We start from the raw sequence: 19,079 nt of genomic DNA, 5'->3' as shown, positions 1-19,079 counted from the left end.
CCCCTAAAAATCATTTGTTCATTCATACATTCAACCAGCAAAAAATTCTGAAGTGAAGGCAGCGAGGTGGTTCAGTGGACAAAGAGCCAGGCTTAGGGACAGGAGGTCCTGAGTTCAAATCTGGCCTGAGATACTTCCTAGCTGTGTGACTTATTACTAGTTACCTGCCCTTAGAGCTCTTTCTACCTTGGAACTGATATTTAGTATGGATTCCAAGACAGAAGGTAAGGGTTTAAAAAAAAATTGTGAAGTAGCCATGAAGTGTCCCTCATTGTGAGACCACTGAGGCAAACCAGAAGATAGTGATCTAGGTGGGGAGACAAGACACAAACCCAGGTGCCCAAAGACAGACTGGGCTAAAGGCCAATGAAACACCACAGGGTCAGACGACAAACTGGATATAATTCAGCAATATAGACTGGAAGGGCTATAGGATTCATAGGTTCACTGTAACTAAAAGTAGAAGGGATCTTAAGGATGCTCTAGACCAGTGGTTCTAAAAGGGAATTTTTTGGGCCCAAGAATCCTTTTACACTCTTAAAAATGATTAGAGAGGGGCACGTAGGTAGCTAAGTGGATAGAGCATCAGCCTGGAAATGGAAGGTCTTGGATTCAAATTTGACTTCAAATACTTCCTAGCTATGGGACTCTGGGCAAACCACTTAACCCTAACTGCCTAGCCCTTGTGTCTCTTCTGCCTTAGAAGACAGAAGGTGAGAGGTTTGGTTTTTTTTTTTTTTTTAATAATTGAGGGGGGCAGCTGGGTGACTCAGTGAACTGAGAGCCAGGCCTAGATACAGGAGATTCAAATCTGGTCTCAGACACTTCCCAGCTGTGTGATCCTGGGCAAATCACTTAACCCCCATTGCCTAGCCCTTACTGCTCTTCTGCCTTGGAACCAATACATAGTATTTATTCCAAGATGGAAGGTAAGAGTTTAAAAAAATAATAATAATTGAGAACCCAAAGAGCTCTTGTGCATATGGATTATAGCTATTGATATTTACCACATTAGAAATGAAAACAAATACATTTTAAATAGTTATCAATTTGTTTTAAAATAATAATAACAAACCCATGCTATGTTAACATAACATATTTTGTGGAAAATGGCTCTATTTTCCTTGAAAAAATTTAGTGAGGAGAATGTCACTGTTTCATCTAATTTTGGAAATCTATTTAATATTGATTTAATAGAAGGTAGTTAAATTCTCTTACCGACTTTTACATCAAGGTGCTGGGATATGTTTTTTTGGTTGAAGTGTGTGAAGAAAATTTGAACCTCACAAAGATATATAGTTGGAGAGGAAGGCACATTTTAACATCTTAGTACGATTATGAAAATAGTTTTGACCTTTCTGACCCCCTGAAAGGATCTCTAATCTAGAACAACTCTTTCCTTTTACAGGTATAGAAACTGATGCTAATAGAGGTGTCAGTAACTTGCTCGCAGTTGAGAATGCAATCAGAAACAGAGCTAGCTGAGTGTCAGAGTTTTCTGACTCCAAATTCAGTGCTCCCTTCACCATATTCCCTTCCCAGGAGCACGTGTAACAGTCATTCCCGCTCTTCATTCATTCAACAAGCATTTATTGAACACCTATTCTGGGCAAATATCATGCTAGTTGTTGGCAATGCAAACAGCCAAACTGTGCTCTTTCCAAGGGGCCAACTTCCTTAAGAAACTTACATTAATACATAAATGCAAAATATATGTAAATTAAAATACAAACTAATTCAGAATGATAGTGCTAACAGTTGGGAAGGTCATAATAGACCTCATGGGGGAGGTGGCACTTGAGGACAGCCCTAAAGAAAACTAGGAGGTAAAGAGGGCATTTAAGCGATGCAACAGATAGAGCACCGGGTTTAGAATCAGAAAGATTTGCTCTTCATGAGTTCAAATCCGGCCTCATACACTTATTAGCTGCATGCCAGTAGGCATGTAACTTCACCCCGAGTTAAGTGTTTGCCTCAGTTTCTTCATCTGTAAAATGAGCTAAAGAAGGAAATGGCAAACTACTCTATTATCTCTGCCATGGAAACCTCAAATGGGATCACCAAGGGTTGGGCACAACTGAAATGACTCATTAACAACAGAGGAAGAATTATATTCCAAACATGGGGAACAGACTATTTGAGGATGTGGAGGAAGGCAAATCTGGTTTACAACATCAGGCAGAAATAGAGTTTGTGAAGCTGGGTAATATGCAGTGACCCAGCCCTGAGAAGCTTTTACTTGGCCCAATTGTGGAATTTGCATTTTATCTTAGAGGTGACCAGCAGCCATTAAAGTTTCTTGAGTAGAGGAGAAGTGGACTTTGGGGAGATTATTTTGGCAGCTGTGTGGAGGACTGACCTTTGTCTGGATATTCTTGACACCATGTAGGAATACTCAAATTCTGGTGCCATTGAAATTCCAGTTACCACTGAACAGAACAGGTTTCTCCTCCATTTTTCCTTGGAAAGAAGCCCTATTTCATAGATCAAATCCCAAGGTCGGAAAACTGCAACTATCCCCTTAAATCCCAGTCTTTCCCCATCAGCTCTCCATCTCCTATGCAGTCAGAAACAGGCATATTTAAAGAGAGAAAGGAAAGGAGTGGAAAAATACCTCATAAATAAAGAGAGAGACATTCAGATTACCAGTAAAGCTGCTTCTGGTCAAAGGGGGAAATGGATTTTTAATAGAAAATGGAAGTTATGGGATTGGTTGTTATGTGACAGACGCACAGAGTTAAAGCCATTTAATCTTTCACCATTTAACACTGAGCATCAACCAAATGCTGTGTTTCTTAAAAACAGCCTTCAAATCGCTGAGAGATTAAAAATGTAGAAATAGCACAGCAATATTTTTAAACCAAAAATCACTCCAGGCATCTGGGCTGCTGCTCCCAGGGTCATCGCCCCCTGAAATCTGTCTACAACCTCCGACCATTCATTCACCCTCCCATGTCTCAGCACCTAGAAGAGGATTCAGAAGAGCAAAACATGCAGGATGCTTGCGTCTGGAAAATCTGACAAAATGTTCCCTTCCTCCCCATCCATTCTCTCCCTATTCGGGGACTGATTGCTACCTCCAAAGATGCCTTGTCTTGGCCACTTCTGAAGAGTACATTGAATCACCCCAGGATCATCCTCTTAAATCACTAAAAATGGCAACTTGAGGGGCCTGAAATATTAACATCTCACCACCCCCACAAGGAAGAACGGCTGCTCACTGTGTTCTCATCCCTTAGTGATATTTACTTGTCTTATTCACTGCACTTTCCAGCCAGGGTGATGTGTTTGAGCCAACGATACTGACAACAGAGAAAGGGCTGGGGGGGGGGGGGGGGACTATGACTCAACTTTTAGGAAGAGGTAGAACGAGAGGGGGGGGAACTATAGGGTCCTTATAATCCTAGTTGGAATCCTAAAGTAATGTCATTTATCATACGATGATGTCAATTCAGGCAGCAATCAGGACTGTCATAATTCCACATTATTTCTTTCTCAAGTTTCATTTAATTCACTCACATAAAATAAATGTATTAACTTCCTCTGGGGGAGATGCAAAAAAAAGATACTTTCTTTGCCCTCATGGAGCATATAGTCTGTTGGAGGAGATAAGATCATATATAAATAATTATGATACATATAACACAGAATTCATAGAGAGGGATAAAATGTGATAAGAATTCAGAGGCAGGCTATCCACAAGCAGAGGACAAATTATGGGAGTAAAAACACGGAAGAAAAGCAACTGATTGACTACAGGGGTGGAGGGGACATGATTGAGGAGAGACTCTAAATGAACACCCTAATGCAAATACCAACAACATGGAAATGGGTTCGAATCAAGAACACATGTGATACCCAGTGGAATCGCACATCAGCTATGGGATGGGGGTGGGGAGGAGAAAATGATCTTTGTTTCCAAGGAATAATGTTTGAAAATGACCAAATAAAATAATGTTGTTTTTTTTTTTAAAGAATTCAGGGGCAGGGAAGGGCATTACAAGGAGTGCAGCTGACAAGACTTTAAGAATGAATTAACAAGGGGGCAGCTGGGTAGCTCAGTGGATTGAGAGTCAGTCCTAGAGACAGGAGATTCTAGGTTCAAATGTGCCCTCAAACACTTCCCAGCTATGTGACCCTGGGCAAGTCACTTGACCCCCATTGCCTAGCCCTTACCACTCTTCTACCTTGGAACCAATACACAGTATTGATTCCAAGACAGAAGATAAGGGTTTAAAAAAATAAAGAATGAATTAATGCATGTATGAATGAATTTAATGGTTGTAATAACAGTAATAATAATAGTTAACATTAATATAGTATCTTCTACATGCCAGGCACTATGCTAAATGCTTTACAATTATTTTCTCACTTGATTCCCACAACAATCCTGGGAAGTAGGTGCTATTATTATCCCCATTTTAAAGATGAAGAAAATGAGGCAAATGGAGATTAAGTGACTTGTCCAAAGTTATACAGCTAATAAGTGTCAGAGGCTGAATTTGAACACAAACCTAGCACTCTGCCCACTAGACCACCCAGCTGCCCAATGAATGAATGAATCACATTGCCTTGCAAATAGCCACTCATTCCCTCTCTCAAATCCCCTTGTAAAACAATTGAAAGACTGGTGAATTAGGGGTATCTCTTTGCAAAGTTCTTTCATTTCCTATTTATTTCCACTGCATCTCTTCACAACAGAGCTTCCATGTCTTCACATTCTACTCCTGAGAGAAAAGGAAGGATTATCATTCTGATTTTACATTGGAAGAAACTAAGGCTCACATAAGGTCAGGGACTGAATCAAGATCAAACACCAAGCCAGTCACAGAAGCCAGACCTAGCCTTAGCTCACCAAGGTTCTTAGCTCCTGGCTTAGATATTTTTTTTTCAACCTATAACTTCAGTGTCTTCAAACCTCTGGAAACACTCAGAGATTTTGGGAAAGGGGGAAAGTAGAGAAGTCAATATCCCCTGCCTGGACATTTGCCACAGCCTCATAAGGAGTCTCTCTCCTATTGTGCCATAAAATGATAAACAAGATGATCACAAAAATACTGAGAAAGACTTATATGAAGTGATGCAAGGTGAAGAGAGCAGAACCAGGAGAATGTTGTACACAGTAACAGCAATAAAGTACAATAATCAACTGTGAATGACTCAACTGTTATCGACAAAGCAAGGATTCAAGACAACCCCAAAAACTCATGATGAAAAAGGTTATCCACAACCATAGAAGGAACTGGTGGAGTCTGAAAGCACATTGAAATATACCACTCTTCACTCTATTTCCTCCAAGAATTTTTCTGTAGTGTAAGCAACATGTCTTCTCTCACAACATGATGAACATAGAAACATGTATTGTATGATGGCACACGTACAATCTATTTCATATTACCTGTCGTCTAGGGGAGGAGGGGTGGATGGAGAGGAGGAGGAGGGCATGGATTGTGAAATGGCAGAAAACAATTATTAAAAATTGTGTCATTGTGTTTTAAATTAAAAGTAAAAAATAAAAAGGTTTTTTTCTATACACTGTTACCAAACCAGTCTTTCCAGAGTCCAGATGTCTGTGTCCCTGTCACTTTTCTGATCAAAACTCTTCAATGACTCCTGCTGTTTATGGAATCAAGTCCAAACTATTTAATTTGGTGATTCAAACTCTTTATAATTCAACTTCCTCCTATCTCTCTAGACCTACTTCAAACTTCTCCCTTCTACACATGGCACATTCCAACCAAACCAGATTGCCCCTAGTCTCTCATACATATCCAGTGTTTTCCCACTGTTCCTTATGACTAGAAGACCCTCATTCTTAACCTTGAATTTTTTATTTAAATCTTATTCATATTTCAAAATTACGTGATATCTCCCCATGAAGTTTTCTGATTTCTCCAGTCCCATGTTTTTTCTTCCTTAGATCTCACAGAGAACTTTGGGTCTAGCACATGTTCTTTATTATATTCTCTTCTACATTATAGTTGCTTTGTAGTTTTCCTTCCCTTTGGGTCATATCACACACACCCCCATACCCTTGCACTACCACTACTACATTGTAGACTCTGCTATGTCCTAATTATCTTTATCCATTCCCTGGTGTCTAACACAATCTATTGGACAGTACTCTCATTAAGTGGAAGAAATGAATGGCAATTTCTCCATATCCAACTAGAAACTTAATAAATGCTTGGTGAGTTAGTGAATGAATGAATGAATGAATGAATGAATGAATGAATGAATGAATGAAACAAGCATTCATCTGGTGGCCTGAGGAGGAACCTATACTGTTCCCACTTTTCTAACAGACAAGAAGGAATAGCAATGGCCTGAGAACCAGAACACTGCCCAGAGACCCAGACATACCTGACCTGCTCAGAAAAGTATTTTATGAATGCCAGCTTCACCAGAAACAAACAATACTGCCTCGTTTGTTGTGGTTGCTTTTTGTGGATTTAGCATTAACTTTTTCCAGAGCCAGTCATCAAGTATCCTAACCCTTCTGAGCCACAAGGACTTTTTAGCACCAGAATGGAAGGAGTAACAGACTCTATCAGAGAAACAACTCTCATTTTGCCAAGGCCTTTTAAATGAAGATCCAGATTCAGACACAGGCTTTGAGCATTGGAAAGAACCTCACCTGGACCACTACTGTCCAACATTCCAACCCCCTTATTTTACAAAGGAGGAACATGAAGACGTAAAAAAGTGATTTACTCAAGGTCGCACAGCTAAGAGATGTTCAGACTAGAACCCACATTTGTTTCTCCACATTGCCACTGACTTTTCTGTACAGGAAGGAAAGGGAAGAGAATAAGACAAAGCCTTAGGGTCACTCTGAGGACTTAGGAAGTTTTCTGAAATTATAGTAATTAGATCTCATTCTTCATATAAATTTATAAAGCCAAATAGGTTTTGGTATAAATTTTACACACACACACACACACACACACACACACACACACATCTTCCCTTGAAGATCAGTTTTATTTGAGTACGACTACTTGGGGAATATTTGAATAACTTTGTTCTTAATGAAGGTGGTGACCTTGGAGGCTGTCGGAGTAAATGACATCTTGTGGAGGCTGGGTGAGCATGGAGGGATGAGGAGATAAGCAGCTGAGAGGCAATGGGTGGTACCCAAGGCAAAAGCCAGCTCTCTAAAGCAGCCAGGCAAACAGCTGTTAAATAAGGCTTGTCGGCTGTACCCACACCCCACGGGGGAGCACATCAACCATCTCTGACAATGCAAATATTTTACCCTTTATGTCAAGTGCTACTCCCACAGAACAGCTTTAAGGATAAATCCTGCAGAAAATAGGCTCTCTCAATGAGTTGTGTACAGAGATCCCAAAGGTGACCTGGGGCAGGTGACGATCCAGGGTGTTCTACTGTTATTAGAACTGTCTCAAAAGACAGATCTGTCTTCTCAAGGAAGAGGAGTGACCAAAGAATCCTAAGGATTCATGAAAGATCCTCTGATCACTGAATCACATGATGTCAGAGATGAAAGGGACCCAAGAAATGATTGTCCAATCCATATTTGAATAGGTATCCCCTTTACTACTTTCTTGATAAGTGGTCATCTAACCTGTGCATTTCTAGTGATGACAATAATAAATAATGATAAATAGAAAGTTTTATAATAGATAGACACCACTGAATTTCTGTAATATCACTTGAAGTGGTTTTCCTCTAGATGGAGTCTATGAAATGAATATGGTTCAAAAATGAAATGAAGCAACATACAAATGAACTCAGTCAACACTTTGTTGATAAAGAAGCATGAGAGGCATCTTGGTAACACAGTGTGAGGACTTGATCTGAGAGGACTTAAATCTAGCTGCAGACACTTCCTGGCTGTATGATCCTGGACAAATCACTTAACTCCAATTGCCTAAACCTTACTGTCTTAGAATTTATACTAAGTTAACTAATTAAATAAAATAAAAAATAAAATTTTCCAAAAAAAAATAAACAAAAAAGAATTTATACTAAGATAGAAGGGGGGAGAAGGAAGCAGAAGAAAAAGAAAAAGAAGCATCAGAACTAATGGCTTGGATCATGTGGATTTGATTGTGGAACTGAAGTTTATTCAGGACAAGTCATTGCCAACAGAAATTACAGAAAGATTATCTTTAAGGAGCCTATCTAAGTGAGCACTGTAGAAATGATTCAAGTAAATGGTAGAAACAGTACAAGGTATCACTGAAGGCTGTAAAACTTTAGCACCTACCAAATGTCTAGCAAAACATAGCCTAAGGGCAGCTAGGTGGCTCAGGAGAGAGACATCCAGGTCTGGAGACAGAAGGTCCTGGGTTCAAATTTTACCTCAGTCACTTTCTAGCTGTGGGATCCTGGGCAAGTCACTTAACCCAATTGCCTGGTCCTTGACACTCTCCTGCCTTAAAATCTATACTTAGTGTTGATTCTAAGACAGAAGTCTTAGACAAAACCTAGTGGTCAGATTATACATCAGAAGCTCACTTTCATTTGTGAAACTGATGGATAAATTCACACCTTAACATATCTTGGAGAACACAATCAATAAATTATACTGGAACTGGTCCATCATCCCAGATTAAACTGTTACCCACAATTGTCCACTCCTAACACTGTCATAAAAATAAAAATAAAAATTTTTTTAAACCCTTACCTTCTGTCTTAGAATCAATACTCTGTGTTGGTTCCAAGGCAGAAGAGGGATAAGGGCTAGGTAATGGGGGTTAAGTGACTTGTCCAGGGTCACACAGCTAGGAAGTGTCTGAGGCCAAATTTGAACCCAGGACTTCCCATCTTTGGGCCTGGCTCTCAATCTACTGACCTACCTAGCTGACCCCCAAGCCATAAAAATTGAGAACAAGATTTTAATTGGATATTTCCTTATATATTCATACACATATCTCCAAGCTATGTGGAATGAAAAACTTTTAAAATATAGAGACCTAATAGAGGAGATTAAAACCATGTAGAAACAAGATAGGATACTTATTAACTCTGTCTCCCTGTCTGCTATTGGAAGTGTACCAAGAATGCTTTCAGCAATACTTCAGAGGATAAGCATATATTGTAATAATTTTATTCAGCTAACAAAAGAGATTATTTTATCTACCTGTGAACCTAATTCAAAGAAATGAGAATGAGATGACAATAATAATAACAATAATAATAGCTAATATTTATATAGCTCTTTAAGATCTGCAAAATCCTTTACATACATTATCTCATTTGATAATAAGCTACAAAAAGCAGCTATTTTGTCTACCTATTCAATAGTTTTTGGAACAATGAATATAGAGGAATAATACATAGCAGGATAGTTACTTGTAAGACCACATTTATCTTAATCCCATCAAAAAACATGAGAAGAACAGGATAATAATTATAACAGTTCACATTTTTACAGCGATTTATAATTTACAAAGTACTTTCCTCAGAATACCTAAATGGTGTTAGTAGTAGAATAAAAATCTTCCAGTCCCCTGCCTCCAAGAAGAAGACATACTCTGTTTCCCAGGACATGGAGTTCCCTCTGAGGATAATTTAAGTGAGATAAGCTGATTTGGGAATCAGAGATCTTGTGTCTTTTCATCTTTGTATCTGATAATTTTCTTTGGTGAAAGAAGAACATAGACTAATACATACCCCACAAATCTATCTTGTTGCCATTGGTGAAATTCTCAGATATTTGAGAAATAATCCCTTTCATTGTTAACCTCAAAGCACTCCTAAAATCTACCAACTTCATATTTTCTAAAGATTACTGACTAATTAAGAGAAATTTCTAGAATCCATTCTAGCAATGTCTGCCAAGATTAAGCAAGGTTGTGTGGATAAGCACTGTTCAGAGATAGAAGTCTTTGGTTCAAACATCAGATATTTGCTACCTACATGACCTTAGGCAAGTAATTTTTCTTTCTTTCTTCTTTCTTCTTTCTTCTTTCTTCTTTTTTCTTTCTTTCTTTCTTTCTTTCTCTCTTTCTCTCTTTCTCTCTTTCTCTCTTTCTCTCTTTCTCTCTTTCTTTCTTTCTTTCTTTCTTTCTTTCTTTCTTTCTTTCTTTCTTTCTTTCTTTCTTTCTTTCTTTCTTTCTTTCTTTCTTTCTTTCTTTCTTTCTTTCTTTCTTTCTTTCTTTCTTTCTTCCTTCCTTCCTTCCTTCCTTCCTTCCTTCCTTCCTTCCTTCCTTTCACCCAATTTCTTTGTCTACAAATCAAGGGATTGGACAAAATTCTCACAGAGGTCAATCGAAGTTCTGACAATTTACAAAAATAAATTATTTCTCCTCCCACTTCCATTCTCACTTGGTACCCAGGGAACATGATGGTCAAATGGAAGGAAGGCCTGTGATGTTGAGAGAGAAGCTTCATAGTCATTCAAACCTTTCAATCAAATCTCTAATATTATTTACAAGGTGCCTCCATAATTCCTACCTGCCTATTAGGAAAGAGCTAGAACTTGGATTTATAGATAGCAGTTCTTAGCCTTAAAAGACCTGGGATTAAGTTTAGGCATGGTACTTACTAACTGTGTGTCACCTAGCCTTTTTTCTATGATATGTGGTTAGTTACAATTACACTTAGATAAGAATTGTGCCTAATAGGGTGGTTGTGAGAAGATATTTTATAAACCCTAAAGTTCTTTATAAAGGTGAATAATTTTTTCTTTAATAATGATTTTAATAATTATAATTTAATCATTTCTTTCTTTGTGGTCTTCCTGGTGTAGGGAACACCTAGTGAGGAAATGTTGTCCCTGGAATGATCAAGGATAAGATTTAAATTCAAGTCTCAGCCTATCACCCTTTTTACTGCAATGCCTTTCCTATCTCACAGGATTACTTGGAAAATCAAATGAGATCATGCATATGTGCTTTGTAAACCACAGAGCACTATGCAAATATATTATTTGATGCTGTATGAACTAACCCCTCCATTATGGTCCCCATACACCACATTGCTGTGAGGAGATGAACGTGGGTTCTCAAAGGCTAAATCAGTAGAGAGCTATCTCTGCCAGGTCCTACCAAGTGGGAAAGGAAAAATGACTTGTCACACAAGGACCAGTCAAACTGAGTTCTAAGAGACACACACCAAGGACTGGCTAATAGAAAATAATGATTTTTTTTAAACCACATCCACTCATGAAATATCTTTTCAGGTACAGATAAGGTTGTATTCTGTGCCAGGGAATAGAGTTGCCATAGCCATGAGGTCACATATCCCTGAAATCTGAAAATAAATCTGAATGGATCACCAGTATTATATATAGCTTCATCTTCAGGGCAGCTAGGTGGGGCAAGTGATAAAATGTTGGGCCTAGCCAGGAAGACCTGAATTCAGTCTGTCCTTAGACACTTATTAATGTGTGACCTTAGGACAAAATCTTTCTGCCTCCATTTCTTCACCTGCAAAATACCTCCCAGTATTACTGTAAGGATCAGAGGAGATAATATTTGTAAAGCAATGAGCAAAGTCCCTGGCACTTAATAGGTAGATTAAATGCTTGTATCCTTACTTCTTTTCTTCCAGTTTTCCTAGGTTTGGGAAGACCAATCTGTCCTAGAAATGCAGAGACTTTGACACTGGAGTTTAATGTTGCTGCTCAGAAGAGGACCTGAAGATCTGAGTAAGTGATGGAAAAGGTCTAATCCTGAACAAGCAAGGGTCCAGACCCATTGGGGAGAACAAAGAACTGAAATAGTTATGTCATTAACTACCCCCAGGGAGCCCCAGAATCTTACACTGACTTCTGCCTTGATATCAAATGTATTTTGCCAACTTTGGGTCTTCTTGGACATCTCATTGATTTAATTTTTTCCCAAGTTGGGGGTGGAGGGCAGGATGGCAGATTCAATAAAATAATACCACCTACCACTTTTTCTGGGCAATAAGTTGAGTCTCTAGACATAAAGGCATAGATTTGGAGTAGAAGGAACCTCAGGGATAAGCAGGGTCAACCCCATTTTTAAAGATTTCACTTTAAAGATAAAGAAACTAAGGAACAGAGGGGTCAAACAAATTACTCTCATACCACATTGTAAATAGCAAAGACAGAAATAAATCCCAAATTCCTGATTTAAAATCTAGGGCTCTTTCTAGTAGGCCATACTGCCTCTCATCCCCCAGCACCATCCCAAAGCCAACCCCATCTAAAGCAGAGATTCATAATCATGTGTGTGTGTGTGTGTGTGTGTGTGTGTGTGTGTGTGTGTGTGTGTGGACCCATCTGGAAGTTACTGAAGTCTATGAATCCCTTCTCAAAATAATATTTTTATTTAGTATTGCAAAGGAAACCAATTATGTTGAAATATAGTTATCTTTCTATCATCTTTCAACCTATGTATAGAATCATATCAGGAAGAAAAAGATAGCAACAGACCCAGGCAATCTGGAGTCCTCTCATAGAAAATACTCTATAGTATTCTTTTGAGATTATCTGATCATTGGGAAAGAAGAGAGGCAGATGGAAAATGCCCACACCTGCCCTACCCATATTTGGACATTTGGGAGTAGGTAGAATCAGAAAGGAGGATATGGTCTTAAACTACAACAGAAGAACTGTGGGTTAGAGATAAGGAAGGACTTTGGCAACTGTGAATGTTGTTCAGTACTGAAAAGATGATTGCAGGGTGGGGATGGGTGTTGGAGGGAAGGGACCAGAGTTGGCTTATCATTTGTCATAAGGAGATACTCCTAAGAATTTTGCCCTTCTCTCCCCACTTTCCCCTACTATCTCCAGTTGTGGTCTCAGGAAAAAAAATGTCCTCTAAGGGCAGTAATAGTGGCAAAACAGAGAGGCACAAACTTCCTAAAACAGTCTTGAAAATAAGTACCATAGAGATGACACAGAAAGGCTGGTAGCTCAAAGGAAGTTTGGCTTTCTACCTGGGCCCCCTGAAGTTTCTGTGCAATAAGGTTTATCTTCTTGAGCTTGACCCTGTTCTGCTTGGTCAAGAGTGCTAATCCTAGATAGCAGTAGGATTTTTTTTCCTCCAGGAAACAGTCATTCTCCTTTACCTTCCTAGATTCTCATCCCAGGAGGTATCCTGGCAAAAAAAAATTGTACTAGGGAACAGTGTGACTTTGGACAAGTGGCTTCGCTCCTGAAAGCCTCAGTTTCTTCATCTGAAAACAGAGTGACACTCTCTACCTCACAGGATTGTTGTAAGGCAAGTATTTTGTAAAGAGGTATAAAATATGTAAAATAGGCATATAAATATGAGCTATTATTAGTATCAGTAGTTGTGCTGTTGTGGAGTGAGGAAGTGACAAGGTAGAACTCTGCTGTGGGGAAGGGAGGTGCTGAGCCCAGGACCCATATGACACTTGTGTCGGTATAAAAGCACCAGAAGGCCAGCTGGTGAGAGAAGGCCAGGGCTACAGAGAGAGGCAGGTCAGATTGGAGGCCTTGACTACTTAGTAATCAGCTTCCCCTCACTATCAGCAAGTGCTTCTCCCATCTATGAACCATAATGATAAACATCAGCTCCTTCTATTTCCGGGGAATCTGCACGTCTCGACAGATGGCTGATGTTAGCACTGGATTCCTATTAACCGGTGTGTGCATCCCCCCACTGTCTTCTCTCTCCTCAGCCCTTCTCTTCCACCCCCTGCACCTCATCAGAGTGATCAACAAGAGGACTTCTGCCAAGTAAAAAGGATGAATGATACCCCTGTTCCTCGGCAGTGTGTCACACGGACCGCCACCCCCAACCCTGTGGTCTGGTCTTTGGATGTACAGGCACAGGGAGACTGGGGCTACCCAGTCATGCAGGGAATTTGGTGCTCTGACCTAAGGAAACCCCAAATGAATTGAGGGGAGACTGGATCTGGGACAACAGACCTTTTCTCTAGCACAGTAGGAAGGAGAGCCAACATTGAGCAGTCTCTAGGCTCAAAGAAAGGTTTTATCTGGCTGATCCAGAAAGCCAGATGTGGTATGGCTCTTCGTTTGGGTTAAGGAAGAAGGCAATCCATAGAGGCAAATTAATCCACAAACCTGTGTCTGCTCTGGTTCTGGTCCCAGTCCCTTAAGGCTCCTGTATGCCCAAACCCTACTCTGGGTTAAAGGAGCTCGTCTCCCACCTAGGCCACTGAAAAGCTGTGCTCCACATGTACAAATTCTGTCATACCACAAGAAAACACGCCTAGATAGATGCCAAGATCCTATCTGCAGACTCACGTTGCTCAACAGAAATCCCCAAATACACTTATACATATTCTGGGATCATAGATTTAGAGCTGGGAGCAACCTTAGAGGTTAGAGGTTACACATATATACTTTACAAATGAGTAAACTGAGGCAAATTCAGGTTGATTGACTTGTCTAGGATCCCACAAATAGTAAGGGTCTAAGGCACAATTTGAATCTAGCTTTTCCTAACTCCAAGTCTAGCATCCTATCCACTATACTATGACTGTCTCTTATCCCTCTCCCCCTTGCACAAGAATTTACATTATCTCCAACCCAGCAAGGACTGAGAGATTGTGCCTATAAGATCCACTGCCTGTAGCCATTGCTGCTATTCCAAGGAACCTTTGCTAAGGGTCATCAGCCTATTAAGAAATAAGAGGCAATGGCTGCTAAAAGGTTGTCATAGGATTTAAAACTGGAGGAGGTTAGAGCAAGATCATTTATTCTTATTCCCCTTAATTTATAAAGAAAAAACTGAGGTCCAATCAGGGAAGTGACTTGCCCAAGGTTAAACAGGTAGTAAGATGGCAGAACAAGGCTTGAAGTCAAATCTAAACCTCTTTTTTTCTCTACCCACTTCTCAGCAGCATCCTGGAAAGCATTTGGGCAGTTCACTTTCCTGGTGGGATTACAATCTAAACACTCCCTGTTTGTTCCTCATTCTTCTTGCTCTGGTTCAGATCTCCTCTCTTGTTTGTCTAGTAAGCCATTGCTCAGCTAAATTCCCCATTTGTTTGCTGACCAACTGCCTCTTTCTTCCTGAAGGTAAAGAAAATAAGCAGGTAGCCCCAGTCCACTGGGACTCACTCAACTTCAGTTCTGTCTTTGGGTCAACTGCTTACTTGCATTATGTTTCTAATTGAGGCTCCCCATCCTGCTGCAGAAATAGATTAAAGGCAGCTGCCTTTGATGCCCAGAAATATGAAGGGTCTGAAAGGTTTATCGGGCATTAAAGCAATTCCATTTTTCATCGTGTTGTTCCAGTAATGAAGTCCCCGGGTCTTCTCCCTCTGCTCTGCCCCCACTGCTCAATTCCCTATGCTTTCAAGCAGCTCGAGAAGTTGCTTTGCTGTTGGGATATTTCAAAAATGCATTTCCCACCCCCACCCCCTTTTTAATTAGACACCACACAGAGCATGGGAGATTTTCTTAATGGCCTGACAGAGGCTTTTAATTTGGTCTTCTAGGAAGGAAACACACACACACACACACACACACACACACACACACACACACACACGAGCCCCCAATCCCCATGGCTTTGGGGGAAAATGAAAAATCAATGCAAAGCATTATTTTGGCTTTTAGAAAACAGGAATTTTAGGGCTGCGGACGGTTGTTATTTTACACTGTAGAAATGCAAATTCACGCAACACAGATGCTGGCACGATGACTATAGCAACCGTCCTAAATGCACTGAAAGCAGAGATAGGCTTCATCCAGATGCCCAAATCTGGGTTTGCCTTTGCAATAATAAGACGTCACTGAATGTTCAATAACCAATTATTAAAATAACTCCCCAGTTTTAGCTCTGGGAAATGAGATCAACATGTGCTTGGTTTCTATCAAATAAAATATTTTGAAAAGGAGAGTAATAAAGGCTTTAAACATATTCAATAACTGCTTTAGTCCATCCTAGTGGCTTACCCCCTCTAATCTCATCTTGTTTTTCTCCTTTTGCTTTGCCTCCTCTCTAGTCTCACAGATGGACATACAAATTATTACAGGAGAATATCATTTCCTGAAACAGCAGCCTCAAACATTTACATTTTCTTCTACATCTCTTCTGTGAATGGCAAGAGAGAGAAAACACCAAACCTCCTCTTACCCAGGACCTCCCCCCACCCCCAAGGTAAAACAGCCACCAAATCCAGCATGGCGCCTGAGACCCAATTAAGGGCAGAAAGAGAAAGAAAGGCATGCATGATGAGCGTCACTGGTACACAAACCAGGGGGAGCTTCATTCCAAACTGCAATGGTACCAAAACCATCACAAAGTAAAATCCTTCAACCAGGCCCTTTGCCTCATTCTGCCAGGATCATGCTGTCCATTGGCTCACAGCCCACCCTAGAAACTTCATCCTCAAGTTAAAGGCAATCCTTCCTCTCTTGGTATTGTACCTTCTGGCTTTCTCTCCCTCCTCCCCCTGCTCCCTATCAAATGGCTAAGGCTTCATTTATTAATGCAGATTTTCCTTGAGGGAAGGGGGAAAGTGAATCTTTAGCCTTAAGTTGAGGTTCCTCCTGTCCCTGTCCCAAGGATGGGGGGGGGGGGCAACAGAAGTGAGTAAAAGGGGGCAAAGTAAAAGGGCTAAAGGACCTGGAGGACAAAGCTGGAAGTGTAGCCCTCTGATGATGGGGCTTCCTTGCCTGACAAACAAGAGACTAGGAAGGGAAAATGAGATTAGGGGTAGAAAGGAGAAAGAGCTGTAGAAAAGAGAGAGGGATGAAGGAGAAAACGAGAGAGAGAGAAAGAGAGAGAGAGAGAGAGAGAGAGAGAGAGAGAGAGAGAGAGAGAGAGAGAGAGAGAGAGCTGCCGCTCCTCACCTTATGTATTTTTAATATTAATGTAATTAAAGCCTAGAGCTTGAGCAAGCTAGTGAGGAAGAGGGAGGCAAGAGGAGCCAAAGGAAGAGAAAAAGGAGGGAAACTAGGGTGAGGTGGGAGGAGGTTTGGAAGGAGGAGAAAGGGACGTTGACTTTTGATCCGCCAAGGGTAAGATATAAGGAGAGAGGAGTTATAGACTTTAAGCCTGTGGGCGGGATGGGGTTAAGGCTGCTCTAAGTGAGGCCTTGCAGGTCATCTGTCACCCCCACCCTCCCACCCCCCTTGCCCATCCACCTGCAAGTAAACTCCGCAACTTAGTGTCCTCCCGGGCCTCTGGACCGCCCCCCCTCCTCGCCAGGCAAAGCGAGGAAGCGCATCCTAGCCTCCAGCAGGCTGGGCCGAAACCGGCAAAATGCGAATGATTCGATCCCACCTCCTCATCCCCCAGTCGCACGAATAGATTATCATCCCTTCTCTCTCTCCCCGGGGGTATCCCAGTCCCCTAAACCTGGGTTCAAGTGGGTGGCAACTGCTCGGGTGGGGCTGGGGTCTATCCAGGAAGCTTCAAGGAGCCCCTGGGTGTGTGGTACAGCCACCCTAAGGGAAGTCCCCAGTTCTGCCTTCCAGAGCAAAGGGGAGAAAGCGCCCCAGAGGGCGAGAGAAGGAGAAAAGTTGGAGGCGGCGGGTTGGACAGGTGGAGCTGTGTGTGTGTTCGTGCGCGCTGTTTGCTTGTGTGTGTATGTGTGTGTGCGCGCGCGTGTTTGCGTGTGTGTGCGTGTGCTGCACGCGCCTATTAAAGAGGGTAAGAGTTCAGCAGTCCGGTCTCCCCAAATCTCCTTCTACCATCGTGGAAGGACGGCAGTGGTACTCAGGGACGCCTTCACTTCCCCGCTCTATGCCCAGGTGTCTAGGGGAGCACCTTCCTTATGTCCCTTCTTCCTCCCAGAGCAGGTGCACAGAGCCTGGGTTGCAGGTCTGGACATGCCGGACCTCTGACTCCACCCTTAGCAACCCCCAATGGGGGAGGGGGAGATGGTCCCTCTGCCACCCAGGGCTGGGATTGCCGGCCCCCAGAGGAGCTGCTCCCTCCTGCCCAGAAGAGAACAAACGAAGGAATAGCGACTCTCACCTTGGGGCCGGCAGAGGCGCCTAGGGACGAAGAGAGCCCCACTGATGCCCAGGAGTGGGCAACCTCTGGGGTTAAGAGATTAGATCAGAATGTAGAGAACAAACTTGCAGCTGGGCAGACCTCTCCTCTCCGGATTGAATCCCCAGAGAGAAAAGGGAGAGCAGTGAGTCAAGCCCAGATAGCACCCCACTGCTACCAGAGATATATGTTAAAGGAGGAAGAGGAAGGGGAGGATGAAGCTGCTAGGTAAAGAGTGGGGTAATCCAGTGGGTACAGGATCCCCACTTAGATGCTATGTACTAGGACCCAAAGGCAAGCGATCCACTGGCGCCGGAGAAGGGGCTGGAGGGGGGCGGGGCAGGAGGGGGCACCGGGATCACAATGTTCCGGGGCAGAACTCGTGAGGTGAATAGTCCTAGGGGCGATGCATTTCCTTTCCCCTCCCTTTCCTCTTCTTTTTCTCTTTCCTTTTCCTTCTCTTCCCTTTCCTCCCTTCTCCTCCTTCCACAGCACCCCCCTCTCCCCACCAGCGGCAGCTAGCGGGGAAACAGAGCGAACCCGAGGGAGAGAAGGCTGAGGGAGATAGGACTCGTCTCCAGCCTCCTGTCCCGATTCTTGGCTCCCCTTCTTATAAGAGAAATGGGGCCGCCCCCACTATGCCCCACCGGGGATAGGATGGAGCCTCGGTCCCTAAAGTCCAGCTTGGACAAGCTGTGCGCCCATCTCTCTCATAGTGCTCTCCTCCCCCACCCCCACCCCACCCCCCCATTCCCTTCCCAAGCAGGTCTCACCTTTGTGTAAAGAGTCCAGGAGCAGGAGGAAAGTTACCAGCCACATGCCATAAAGAGCCCCTATTTTCCCGGGGAGGTGGTCCTATGGCCGGCCGTGCAGCAGCGCCTCTCCCCCGCTGTAGCGCGCTCCCAGCCGCCCGCACTCCGCGCCCCGCTCCGCTCTCGCTGCTCCACAGCCCAGCTCTCCGCGGCTCCTCCCTCCTCCGCTCCCCAGCTCCTGTCATCGCCAGGGCTGGGCTAGGCGGCCGCTCTCCCCGCCCCCGCCACCACCCCCCACCCCCCAGCGGCACCCTGTGTGGGGAGCACAGCGTCTAGCTCCAAGTCCATATGGCCCCCAACCCGAGGCAAGAGAGTGGGGGAGGTGAGTGTAAGGTGGGGACCCAGACGGGTGCAGCCCTGCCTGGCCCCCTTCTCCTTTCACCTG

At 42.6% G+C, this 19,079-nt stretch overlaps 1 protein-coding gene across 1 annotated transcript in view; it reads right to left on the bottom strand.

The window, feature by feature from the left end:
* DSCAML1 (DS cell adhesion molecule like 1) overlaps positions 1-18,879 on the bottom strand; it is a 518,862-nt gene extending 499,983 nt beyond the window's left edge. The window contains 2 exon segments of the mRNA XM_056794329.1: positions 18,656-18,716; positions 18,718-18,879. Coding sequence (XP_056650307.1) covers positions 18,656-18,716; positions 18,718-18,879 — 223 coding nt within the window.
* Positions 18,880-19,079: the final 200 nt, after the last annotated feature.

This window comes from Monodelphis domestica, chromosome 4 (assembly GCF_027887165.1).
Source record: "Monodelphis domestica isolate mMonDom1 chromosome 4, mMonDom1.pri, whole genome shotgun sequence".
Classification (NCBI taxonomy): domain Eukaryota; kingdom Metazoa; phylum Chordata; class Mammalia; order Didelphimorphia; family Didelphidae; genus Monodelphis; species Monodelphis domestica.
This window is presented reverse-complemented; position numbering and strand designations above follow the sequence as displayed.